At 43.2% G+C, this 12,722-nt stretch overlaps 1 protein-coding gene across 5 annotated transcripts in view; it reads left to right on the top strand.

Annotated features, from left to right (window-relative positions):
* SNPH (syntaphilin) overlaps positions 1-12,722 on the top strand; it is a 38,236-nt gene that overhangs the window by 10,463 nt on the left and 15,051 nt on the right. For all 5 annotated transcript variants that reach the window (XM_070748747.1, XM_070748745.1, XM_070748749.1 and 2 more), the window contains one exon: positions 11,170-11,254. In XM_070748747.1, coding sequence (XP_070604848.1) covers positions 11,211-11,254 — 44 coding nt within the window. In that variant the 5' untranslated portion in view covers positions 11,170-11,210. The remainder of the gene's footprint in view (positions 1-11,169; positions 11,255-12,722) is intronic.

Genomic DNA, 12,722 nt, shown 5'->3' with positions numbered 1-12,722 from the left:
CGGAGAGCGATGCATAGGCAACAACAACTGAGAGATTATTATCAAAGAAAATGAGGCCACCTGTGGTTGGGTGGGGCTGTGGTCATTAGTGAGGCTGCTATAAAGAACAGCCTGTGGATTTGGCCATTGTGGAGGATTATCTGATCATTGTGTTTCGTGACTGCTTTGCTGATTTTGACCTTTTGTGTGCTGATTTTTCCCCGCTTTGAAACTAAACCAGGGCAAAGTGTGTTTCACTTTGTGAAAGAAGAAGGACTGTGAATTACCTCACAGCTGCAAGCTAAGTATCACAGAACTGATAAGGGACTTGTACAAGTTACCAGTTTGTTTGGAGACGAAGGCTCTTTGCTATCCCAAAAGAGGGCTTGGTTTAAGTGAATTTTCATTATAAAGAACATTGTTTTGAATTTTCAAACGTGTGCGTGTCTGAAATTGTATCTGTGCATTTTTGGGAGGATTCTACCAGAGAGCCCGACAGAACAGAAGGTAATTAGGAGACTTTGGGCCAGTCTCTCTCTCAGTCCAACCCAACTTACAGAGATGTTGTTATGGGGAAAAATGGGAGGTGGAAGGAATATTAGGCAAACCGCTCAATGCCTCAAGTTGCTTTTTAAAGCAATAAAGCTGGGAAGATTAGAATTAAATAGTAAATGTGCACAGCGCCAAGAATGGAGAATGGTGTCTGGTGTTACTTTGGATCAAAGCCCAGCTGTGGTTTCTGCAGATTGCCTCCTGCTGCAGAAACATCTTCAGTGGATGACCTTTTGGCAAGGTTTCCTAATTGCTCCCTTACACATTACATAAGGTCTTTTCTGCCACCCCTAGTAGTCATTTTCCTTTCCTCCCACACATGCAGAGCCTCTTCTGAGGATTAAAGATCCTGTGCTGAATTTCCTCCAGCTCGGATCAGCCTAGCCTAGAACACGGAGGCCTGCGTAATACTGAATATAATACAGTGGTGCCTCTACTTACGAACTTAACCCGTTCCGTGACCAGATTCTTAAGTAGAAAAGTTTGTAAGAAGAAGCAATTTTTCCCATAAGAATCAATATAAAAGTAAATAATGCGTGCCATTGGGGAAACCACAGGGAAGGTGGAGGCCCTGTTTCCTCCCAGGAGATTCCTAGAGAGGCCCCACGGAGGCTTCTCCCTGCCTTTTCCGGCCCTGTTTCCTCCCAGGAGATTCCTAGAGAGGCCCCACGGAGGCTTCTCCCTGCCTTTTCCGGCCCTGTTTCCTCCCAGGAGATTCCTAGAGAGGCCCCACGGAGGCTTCTCCCAGCCTTTTCCGGCCCTGTTTCCTCCCAGGAGATTCCTAGAGAGGCCCCACGGGGGCTTCTCTCTGCCTTTTCCGGCCCTGTTTCCTCCCAGGAGATTCCTAGAGAGGCCCCACGGAGGCTTCTCCCTGCCTTTTCCGGCCCTGTTTCCTCCCAGGAGATTCCTAGAGAGGCCCCACGGAGGCTTCTCCCTGCCTTTTCCGGCCCTGTTTCCTCCCAGGAGATTCCTAGAGAGGCCCCACGGAGGCTTCTCTCTGCCTTTTCCGGCCCTGTTTCCTCCCAGGCGATTCCTAGAGAGGCCCCGTGGAGGCTTCTCTCTGCCTTTTCCAGTTACAGTTTTGGAGGCTCGGGTTTGTCAGTGGAAAATGCTTCTTGAGAAGAGGCAAAAAAATCTTGAAGACCCGGTTCTTATCTAGAAAAGTGTGTAAGTAGAGGCCTTCTTAGGTAGAGGTACCACTGTACATAGGTCTGCTTGCACCCTCAGCCTAACTTTCAGTGGCTTTACTTCTTTGATTTTTATCCCCCACCTTGATTATTGCTTATCAGTAACTCAACAGCAAACGTGTGAGGTAGGCTGGGCATATAGAGGGACTGGCCCAAAGTCACCCAGGCATTTGATCGCATCATGGCCTGGTGATTGGCACAGAATCACTCCGTTGGCTTTCGTGCCTAAGGCAGGACTAGAACTCCCAGTCTCCTGGTGACTGGCCCAATGTCACCCAGCTGCAGTGGTGGAATCCATTTTTTTTACTACCCATTCTATGGGCAGAGCTTGATGGGTGTGGCAAGGGAAGGATATTGAGAAATCCCCATCCCCACCCCACTCTGGGACCAGCGAGAGGTGGTATTTGCCAGTTCTCTGAACTGTTCAAGATTTCTGCTACTGTTTGTCCAGAACATGCTGGATTTCACTGTGCCCAGCTGGCTTTCATGTCCAAATCAGAACTAGGCGGTAGGGAAAGCAAGTAGGATGCTTGGCTGCATAGCTAGAGGTATAACAAGCAGGAAGAGGGAGATTGTGATCCCGCTGTATATAGCACTGGTGAGACCCCATTTGGAATAATACTGTGTTCAGTTCTGGAGACCTCACCTACAAAAAGATATTGACAAAATTGAACGGGTCCAAAGACGGGCTACAAAAATGGTGGAAGGTCTTAAGCATCAAACGTATCAGGAAAGACTTCATGAACTCAATCTGTACAGTCTGGAGGACAGAAGGAAAAGTGGGGACATGATCGAAACATTTAAATATGATAAAGGCTTAAATAAGGTCCAGGAGGGAAGTGTTTTTAATAGGAAAGTGAACCCAAGAACAAGGGGGCACAATCTGAAGTTAGTTGGGGGAAAGATCAAAAGCAACGTGAGAAAATATTATTTTACTGAAAGAGTAGTAGATCCTTGGAACAAACTTCCAGCAGACGTGGTAGATAAATCCACAGTCACTGAATTTAAACATGCCTGGAATAAACAGAGATCCATCCTAAGATAAAATACAGAAAATAGTATAAGGGCAGACTAGATGGACCATGAGGTCTTTTTCTGCCGTCAGACTTCTATGTTTCTATGTTTCTATGTAGAACTCATGGTCTCCTAGTGATTGGCCCAATGTCACCCAGCTGGCTTTCATGCGTAGGGCAGGCCTAGAATTCACCGTCTCCTGGTTATTGGCCCAAAGTTACCCAGCTGTCTTTCTTTTCCAAAGCAGGACTAGAACTCACTGTCTCCTGGTGATTGGCCCAAGGTCACCCAAATGACTTTCTTGCCTTGTGCCCTAAATAATAGACCCAATTGCCTTCATCCGTCTTTAGTGCAGTTCTTATTTGGATGTGTTACGTTCATCACCCTGTTGGTTCATGTTGAGCTGGTGATGGGGCCCATTTTTTCTCTGATGTGGCTCTTCCAAGTCATGATTCCTTCTTCATCTTGTATGTATATCCCTCTAATTACCCCCTAATTATATCTCTTTCATCATTGAAGGGCATCTTGTTCCTCTCAGCTCCATCTTCCAGCCTATCCAGAGTAGATCACAATCTCATTCTGCCATCCTGGATGTTCCTCAAATACACCAATTTTGTATCATTATCCCTCTTTTTTTTTTTTTTTTGCAATTATTATATTTTTAAATAAATGAAATAAAAACGAACAGAAGCTAATGTTGAAGATAAAAGGAAGGGAGGGAGAGGGGGACGGAACAAGGGGGAAAAGGAAGGAGGGAGGATAGAAGAGTGAGGAAAAGAAGGAAGACAGGGAGGGGAGGGAGATAGGAAGGAAAAGAGGGAGTGAAGGAAGGAAGGGGAAAAGAAAGGAAGTGGAAAAGAGGGAAGAGAGGGAGGGAGGACGGAGGAGGAAAAGAAAGGAGGATAGAAGAGAGGAAAAGAAGGAAGAGAGGGAGGGAGGGGATAGGAAGGAAAAGAGGGAGTGAAGGAAGGAAGGGGAAAAGAAAGGAAGTGGAAAAGAGGGAAGAGAGGGAGGGAGGACGGAGGAGGAAAAGAAAGGAGGGAGGATAGAAGAGTGAGGAAAAGAAGGAAGAGAGGGAGGGGAAGGAGATTGGAAGGAAAAGAGAGAGTGAAGGAAGGAAGGGGAAAAGAAAAGGAAAAGAAGCAAGAGATGGAGGGGAGGAAGGGGAAAAAGAAGGAGGGATTATAGAAGAGTGAGGAAAAAGAAGGAAGGGAGGGTGGGGAGGGAGGGGAGGGAGGGAGAAAGGAAGGAGAGAAGAGAGGAAAAAAGGAAGAGAGGGAGAGGAGGAAGGAGGGAGGAAGGGAGGGAGGAGAAGGGCAGGAGGGAGGGATGAACGAAGGGAGGAAGGAAGGAAGGAAGGAAGGAAGGAAGGAAGGAAGGAAGGAAGGAAGGAAGGAAGGAAGGAGAAAGGAAGGACCGACCAATTTCCAGCACAAAACATAAATCACCAACGTTGCAAACAGTCATAACAATGGTTGCTGAGTGTCCCTAACGCAATCAAGAGTGGGGGAGAGTCCCTGAACATTAGAACTTTGAACCTCGCACATTAGTCATAAGTCGAGGACTATCTGTCCTCCTGTTGAATAAATATGGGCCCAGGCTAGATTCTAGTGGGAGCCCTCTGGTTATCACTCTCCAACTCAACGTAAAGGCTCTCTCTCTGAACGTGCTTAAGCCACCGGTTGTGGACTTACATTGTGCCGTCCCATCCAAACCACACTTTTAATAGTGTGGCGCTGACACGGTCCTTTGGAAAACGCTCAAAGCTTTTGCTAAAATCAAAGCTGATCTCCACTAAGGAGTCATCTTGTCAATGAAGGAAGAGGACATTTGATTCAGGTCACCTAATTTGGAGAATGTTGTGCTGACTCTGCCATCTAGCCATCATTGAGGGCTAGTGGTGAACTCAGGCGTTCATAGCCTTGACAAACATTTAGTGGGCTTCCCCCAAGCCAGCCGGACCTGCAAATCAGCCCTTATGGTCCCATGAAATAGCCACCTTCAAGATATACTTCATCTAATTAAATTCCACATTGATTTCCTTTGATCTCATTGCAATAATTTTAATAGAAGTAATAGTTTTTTGGTTCTTTTTTCTTTTCTTTTTTACTATTATACTTTCTTTTTTTCTTAGCTTATAAGCTTTTTAATTTTATTTAGGAAGTGGTGGTACGGGTTTCTAGAATACATGAGTAGGGGGAGTAAATATAATGGCTTAATTCTGTTTGTAATTAATAAGGTCAAAGGAAATCAACGTGGAATTTAATTAGATGAAAATTTGCATATCTGGATGACAAAGTTAGAGGTCAAGGTTGGGGAGGTATGATTGATAACGAAATTAATTTAATTTGAAACTATTAAACTTTTGGGGAGACAATCATATATTATTTACTAAAAACATAGAAACCTAGAAGATTGACGGCAGAAAAAGACCTCATGGTCCATCTAGTCTGCCCTTATACTATTTCCTGTATTTTATCTTAGGATGGATCTATGTTTATTCCAGGCATATTTAAATTCAGTTACTGTGGATTTACCAAACAAGTCTGCTGGAAGTTGGTTCCAAGAATCTACTACTCTTTCAGTAAAATAATATTTTCTCATTATTGCTTCTGATCTTTCCCCCAACTCACCTCAGATTGTGCCCCCTTGTTCTTGTGTTCACTTTCCTATTAAAAACACTTCCCTCCTGAACCTTATTTAACCCTTTAACATATTTAAATGTTTCAATCATGTCCCCCCTTTCCCTTCTGTCCTCCAGACTATACAGATTGAGTTCATGAAGTCTTTCCTGATAAGTTTTATGCTCAAGACCTTCCACCATTCTTATAGCCCGTCTTTGGACCCATTCAATTTTACTAACTAAATACTATTTTTATTGTAACCCAACTACTGTATTTTGAAATGTATGGAGGAAAAATTAAAAAAAATACCCCAAAGAAAAAAAAGATATATTTCACTTTTTATATGCCCTTTTATTCTTACATCCTGCATAAGTCATCATAGACCCTTGCTAAGTCCAAAAAGCTTGCCCAGTGGTTAGAATGCGGTACTGCAGGTTACTTCTGCTGCCTGCCGGCTGCCTGCAATTTACAGTTCAAATCTCACCAGGCAGAAGGTTGAGTCCTTCTGAGGTCAGTAAAATGAGGATCCAGATTGTTGGGGGCAATACCCTGACTCTGTAAACCGCTTAGAGAGGGCTGCAAAGGGCTGTAAAGTGGGCTTTTTTCAGAGCCGTCGTAATTTTGGGCGGTCACTAAACGAATTGTCGTAAGTCATTGCTCACAGTCACTCATGCCCTCATCACCTCGAGGCTCGACTACTGTAACGATCTCTACATGGGGCTACCTCTGAAAAGTGTTCAGAAACTTCAGATCGTGCAGAATGCAGCTGCGAGAGCAATCATGGGCTTCCCTAAATATGCCCATGTTACACCAACACTCCGCAGTCTGCATTGGTTGCCGATCACTTTCCGGTCACAATTCAAAGTGTTGGTTATGACTTATAAAGCCCTTCATGGCATCGGGCCAGAATATCTCCGGGACCGCCTTCTGCCGCATGAATCCCATCGACCAGTTAGGTCCCACAGAGTTGGCCTTCTCCGGGTCCCGTCGACTAAACAATGTCGTCTGGCGGGTCCCAGGGGAAGAGCCTTCTCTGTGGCGGCCCCGACCCTCTGGAACCAACTCCCCCCAGAGATCAGAATTGCCCCCACCCTCCTCGCCTTTCGTAAGCTCCTTAAAACCCACCTTTGTCATCAGGCATGGGGGAACTGAGATATTCCCTTCCCCCTAGGCCTGTACAATTTATGCATGGTATGCTTGTGTGTATGTTTGTTTTTTTAAATAAGGTTTTTTTAAATTATTTTAAATATTAGATTTGTTATATGTTGTTTCATTATTGTTGTTAGCCGCCCCGAGGAGTGGGGCGGCATACAAATCTAATAGATAGATAGATAGATAGATAGATAGATAGATAGATAGATAGATAGATAGATAGATAGATAGATAGATAGATAGACAGACAGACAGACAGACAGACAGACAGACAGACAGACAGACAGACAGACAGACAGACAGACAGACAGACAGACAGACAGACAGACAGACAAATAAGTAAAGGACTGCCTGACACTGTGCAGAAATGCACCCAGCTGATTTTGGTTTGGTATGGATGTGACATTAGAATCAGAGAGAGAGAGAGAAAAAAAAAAGGGACTTGGGGATATAAAGAAGTCAGCCAGGATAGGATCGTCTTCCAAAGCTTCTGCAATTCCATCTCTATTTTTTATTTCTCTTTTGCTTGCAGCTGTAATGGTGGTGACAGTTGCTCCTTGCTGAGTCACTCGTCTTCCCAAGGACTTGCTTAATGTTCTTTTCCTTCACAGCAAGGCACATATTTTAGTGGGAGCTTCCCATTCAAGTTAGATTTTATTCTTCTCTTCACCACTAAAACGATCGGTCTAAGGCACTCGTATGTCGCAATATATCGCCCTCCCATGCCAGGAAACGGGCAGCAAATTCCCATCTGCCTTTCCTCTGTCACAGCCTATCTGTGTTTTTTCCACACTACCAAATCAAAGCAGCAGGGGAGGGAAGGAGGAAGAAAAAGGGAGAGAGGGAGGAGGAAGGAAAGAAAGAAAAAAGAGGAGGAGGAGGAAAAGAAGGAAGGAGGAAAGGAGAAAGGGAGGCGGGAATTAAGGAAAAGAGGGAGGGAAGAAAGAAGGAAAGAAAGAAAGAGAAAGAAAGAAAGAAAGAAAGGGAAAGAGGGTGAAAAAGAGGGAGGGGGAAAGAAGGAAGGAAGGAAAAGAGAAGAAGGGTGGAAAAGAGAGGAAAGAAGGGAGGGAGGGAAGAAGGAAAAGAGGGAAAATGAGGGTGGAAAAGAGAGGAGGGAGGAAAAGAAGGAGGGAGGGAGGAAAGAAAGAAAGAAGGAGGAAGGAAAGAAAGAAAAGAGAGGAGAAGGGAAAGAGGGAGGGAGGAAAGAAGGAGGGAGGGAGCAATTAAGGAAAAGAGGGAGGGATGAAGGGAAGAAGGAAGGAAGGAAAAGAGAGAAGGAGGGTGGAAAAGAGGGAGTGAGGAAGGAAGGAGAGAAAGGAGGGAGGGAGAAAGGAAAGAAAAGATGGAGGGAGAGAAGGAAGGACGGGCGGACAGTCTGGAGTTTAAGACGGAAGAATGATAGACTCCTAGTAACCTTGCTTAGAGGGCCTTCATGCTCACATGTGCACACACATAAATACCATCTAATTCAATTCAATTCAATTCAATTTATTAGATTTGTATGCCACCCTTCTCCAAACCCATTAATAAGGACCAGGTTGAGAACAGATGGTCTTGGAGAAAATCTATATGATTGCTAAGAGTTAATAGTGGAAAATAATCAGTCAATACGAAGAGGGGAGGAGAGGAGACGATGGAGGAAAGAGAAGATGAAGGAGAAGAGGGGGGGGAATTGAGCTTTTGCAAATATCTTTCCCCTGCCACGCCCACCCAGCAACGCCTGCAGAAGCCATAGGGGAAATTTTTAAATTTCAGCCCTGATCAGAGGGCAGGACAAGAAGCGATAGATGGAAACGAATCAAGGAGAGCAGCAACTTGGAACTAAGGAGGAATGTCCTGGGAGTGAGGACAATTAACCAATAGAAAGAGAGAAAGAAAACAAGAGAGGGAGAGAGAAAGTGAGAAAAAGAGAGAGAGAGAGCAAGAGGGGGAGAGAGAAATGACTCTTGATTTAAAGCATATGGTAAAAAGCACCCAAATAATAAGAGAGAGAAAACCCCAGCCGTTTGTTTGTGTGTGTGTGTGTGTGTGTGTGTGTGTGTGTGTGTGTGTGTGTGAACTCTTGAACCATTTCCAATAGCTCACCTGTTATTGGAAATGGTTCAAGAGTTCACACACACACACACACAAGGGGGGAGGAGACAGGGATGGAAAAAGAGAAGATAGTAATAATAGTAATATATTTTGGTTTTGTTTTATTATTAATTTCTTTTAATAAAAAAAGGGAATTTTTTTCTTGTTTGTTTGTTTGTTTGTTTGTTTGTTTATTTATTTATTTATATATACTTCTATGCCGCCCAGTCCCAAAGGGACTGTCGCTCAGACACTATACTTTTCCGCCCACACCGGAAAAAAATTAGAGGGAACATTGCAATAGGATACGCTCTTTCGGCACCCGTGGAAAAAAGGGTTTGCCATCACTGGTCTAGAAGACCTCCAAGGTCCCTTTCAACTCTATTCATCATTCCACTCTCTCCTTCTCCTTCCTGCAGACTGTAAGCAACACTATAGCTGCCTCCTTTTTAAATCACAGCATGCCAGCAAGCCGGCTGATGACTAATCTTGGCGCATTGCTCTCCGCCTTCCAGCGTCGTGTCTTGGGAAGTCAGCACGTTGTCTTGGAAGCTTTTATTCAGACAGGCAGCCGGCTCTCTGTGCTCAGCTGCAAAACTCCCACCACTTTTAAATTCCCTTTTTTTTCTTTTTTTTTTTGCAGAGGAAAAAAATTAGGAACAGATTGAGGAATTTCGCAGACTGTTTTTTTCTCGTTCAGTTCTTTAAACTTAAGGATGTTTTTTTTTCTCTGCAGCCAGGATTAGGAGACAACATCTGGATGTTGAATAAGAAAGTGGCTGGGAAAGGGATAGAATCATAGAGACATAGAAGATTGACGGCAGAAAAAGACCTCATGGTCCATCTAGTCTGCCCTTATACTATTTCCTGTATTTTATCTTAGGATGGATATATGTTTATCCCAGGCATGTTTAAATCCAGTTACTGTGTGTTCTGCCGGTGTGTTTCAACCACCCGTAATTACAGGGTAATTAGTCCAGGAAGACACACACCACACGATAAAAGGAAAACCCAAAAGTTTTTACAAACAGAAAAACAGAAACAGCTCCCTTTTTAAATGCCAAAGGGATTTTCTGGTACACACAAGGCACAGGTTAAATGCAATCCAATTGCTCACCCAATAACTGGAAAATTGAGTCCAATTCTAAAGTCCAGAGACGAAACAATGAATCAGATAAACTGCCATGAGGCTAAAACACCAGGTTGCACTTTTATCTCTAGCACTAATTACAGCAGCCCCACCCAACCACAAGTGGCCTCATTTTCTCTTGTAATAATCCTTCAGTTGTTGTCTCCTATGCAAAAGAAGATCATGTGACTCCAGGACACTGCAACTGTCATAAGTCAGTTGCCAAGAGTCTGAATTTTGATCATGTTACCATGGGGAATGCTGAAGGGGTTCTAAGTGTGAAAAATTCTCAAAAGTCCCTTTTCTTCAGTGGTGTTGTAGCTTCGAACGGTCAGTAAACAAAGCATTGTATGTCAAGGACTACCTGCACTTTATAAAATGCTTTGAGACAGGTAATACTCGTCAGATACCCACGATCTGCATTCAGGGCTATTTGGAATAAGCTGAAGCCTAGGTTTTAAAGAAAGTGATTTTATAAAAGCATGCAACCTGTATGCACTGGCTGCCGATCGGTTTCCGGTCACAATTCAAAGTGTTGGTAATGACCTTTGAAGCCCTTCATGGCATTGGACCAGAATACCTCCGGAACCGCCTTCTACCGCACGAATCCCAGTGGCCAATAAGGTCCCACAGAGTTGGCCTTCTCCGGGTCCCGTCGACCAAACAATGTTGTTTGGCGGGCCCCAGGGGAAGAGCCTTCTCTGTGGCGGCCCCGGCCCTCTGGAATCAACTCCCCCCCGGAGATTAGAACGGCCCCCACCCTCCTTGCCTTTCGCAAGTTACTCAAGACCTACCTATATCGCCAGGCATGGGGGAATTAAGACATCTCCCCCAGGCTTTCTTATATTTTATGTTTGGTATGTATGTGTTGTATGGTTTTTAAATTGTTGGGGTTTTTTAATATAATTTTATTATTAGATTTGTTGCATTATTATACTGTTTTTATTATTGTTGTGAGCCACCCCGAGTCTTCGGAGAGGGGCGGCATACAAATCTAATAAAAAATTAAAAAATTAAAAATAAAATAAATAAATAAAAAGTATTCAGTCTATGGTAGATACAGTATTTTACGGGTCTCCTCTTTACTGCAACGTCTGATTTAATGGGATAGGAACAACAGATGAAAAAGAAGAAAGGAAAGAAGAAGGAAAGGAAGGGGGAGGGAGGAAGGAAGAAGAAAGAAAGAAAGAAAGAGGGAGGGAGGGAGAAAAGGACAAGATACAGGGAAGGAAGGAATGAAAAGATGGAAGAAATGTGGGAAAAAGGAAGGAAAGATGAGAGGGAATGTGAAAGTGAAGGAAGGAAGGAAAAGAGAAAAGGAGGAAGGGAGGAAAAACAGGAAGAAGGAAGGAAAGAAAATTGGATTTGAACCCAGAACTCATCTGCTAGATTGCAGAGCTTCCTGGTATTATTTCTCACCTGCCATTTTCCCCTTCTTTTCATTTTCTTCCCATCCCAGCCGGCCTTGGCTTCACGGCCAAAATCTCTGCTTTGATTGCTATGTCCTTGCCAGGAAGTCGAAGACCCTCGACGGGATCCCGAAGGTGAATATGACTTAATTCTTTCTCCTTCCCATCAAAGGTGGGGGCCTGCGGCAGTTTAAGCATCTCTTGGACACTTAATTCTGTAAAGTTTTCCTGTGGATAATATGCCTTATCTGGCAGTAATGTCCTTTGGCCTGCATGTAGTGGTCAGGAAAAGTGGCAGCCATCAGAATCAAATTCCACCCACATTTTAGTTTACTTAATTTTATTATTTTAGTTTATTATTTAAAATAAAGACGGTTACCCCAAATGCTTGTTTGCTAGTGAAGTGATGCTTGCTTATTTGCCAATGCTTGTTTTATTTATTTATTTATTTATTTACTTAATTTGTCCAATACAAATTGAAAGTTAAAGAGAATAAAAACATGTAGTATTAAATATCAGGGAAAGGATAGAAGAAAAGATATGAGAATAGAATACGTCAATGAAGAGCAGAGGAAAGGATATATGAATGGAAGAAAAGATATATAAAATATAGGAGAGACAATTGGACAGGGGACGGAAGGCACACTCGTGCACTTATGCTCGCCCCTTACTGACCTCTAAGGAACCTGGAGAGGTCAATCGTGGAGAGTCTAAGGGAAAAATGTTGGGGGTTGACACCACGGGCTCCGGTAATGAGTTTCACGTTTTGCCAGTGATACTTTGGTAAAAGAGAGAATTTAGTCAACCTTGCTAAAAAGACTCCCTCTATCATTAAAATGGATGGGTTCAAAATTGAATTGAATACTTTATTTAGCCAAGTGTGATTAGACACACAAGGAATTTGTCACACCAGTGAGGGGAAGGTGGAAGTAAAGAACAAAAAGGATAAACAATAACATTCCAGCCATAGCATATGGGTTAATATACACTGCTCAAAAAAAAAAGGGGGGGAACACTTAAACAACACAATATAACTCCAAGTAAATCAAACTTCTGTGAAATCAAACTGTCCACTTAGGAAGCAACACTGATTGACAATCAACTTCACCTGCTGTTGCGCACATTCAACTTTGTACAGCACAAAGAATTCAATGAGAATATTTCATTCATTCAGATCTAGGAGGTGTTATATGAGTGTTCCCTTTATTTTTTTGAGCAGTATACACTGTGTATAAATATATATTTGTGTAGCGCTCTCTTTGAAAGAACAGAACAATTGGATAGTTGTGTTTCTATAACACAAACTAAGCCAATGATAAAAATGAAGCTTAGAATTCTTCAAATCAAGTTTGTTGACCTTACACAATTTTCTGCCAGTGTGTTTCAACCGCCCGTAATTACAGGGCAATTAGTCCAGGAAGACACACACCACACGATAGAAGGAAAACCCAAAAGTCTTTATAAACAGAAAAACAGAAACAGCTCCCTTTTTAAATGTCAAAGGGATTTTCTGGTACACACAAGGCACAGGTTAAATGCAATCCAATTGTTCACCCAATAACTGGGAAATTGAGTCCAATTCTAAAGTCCAGAGAGTCCACAC

The sequence above is a fragment of the Erythrolamprus reginae genome, chromosome 3 (assembly GCF_031021105.1).
Source record: "Erythrolamprus reginae isolate rEryReg1 chromosome 3, rEryReg1.hap1, whole genome shotgun sequence".
In the NCBI taxonomy this organism is placed as follows: domain Eukaryota; kingdom Metazoa; phylum Chordata; class Lepidosauria; order Squamata; family Dipsadidae; genus Erythrolamprus; species Erythrolamprus reginae.
The sequence above is the reverse complement of the archived record's forward strand: the minus strand, read 5'-3'. Positions and strand labels throughout refer to the sequence as shown.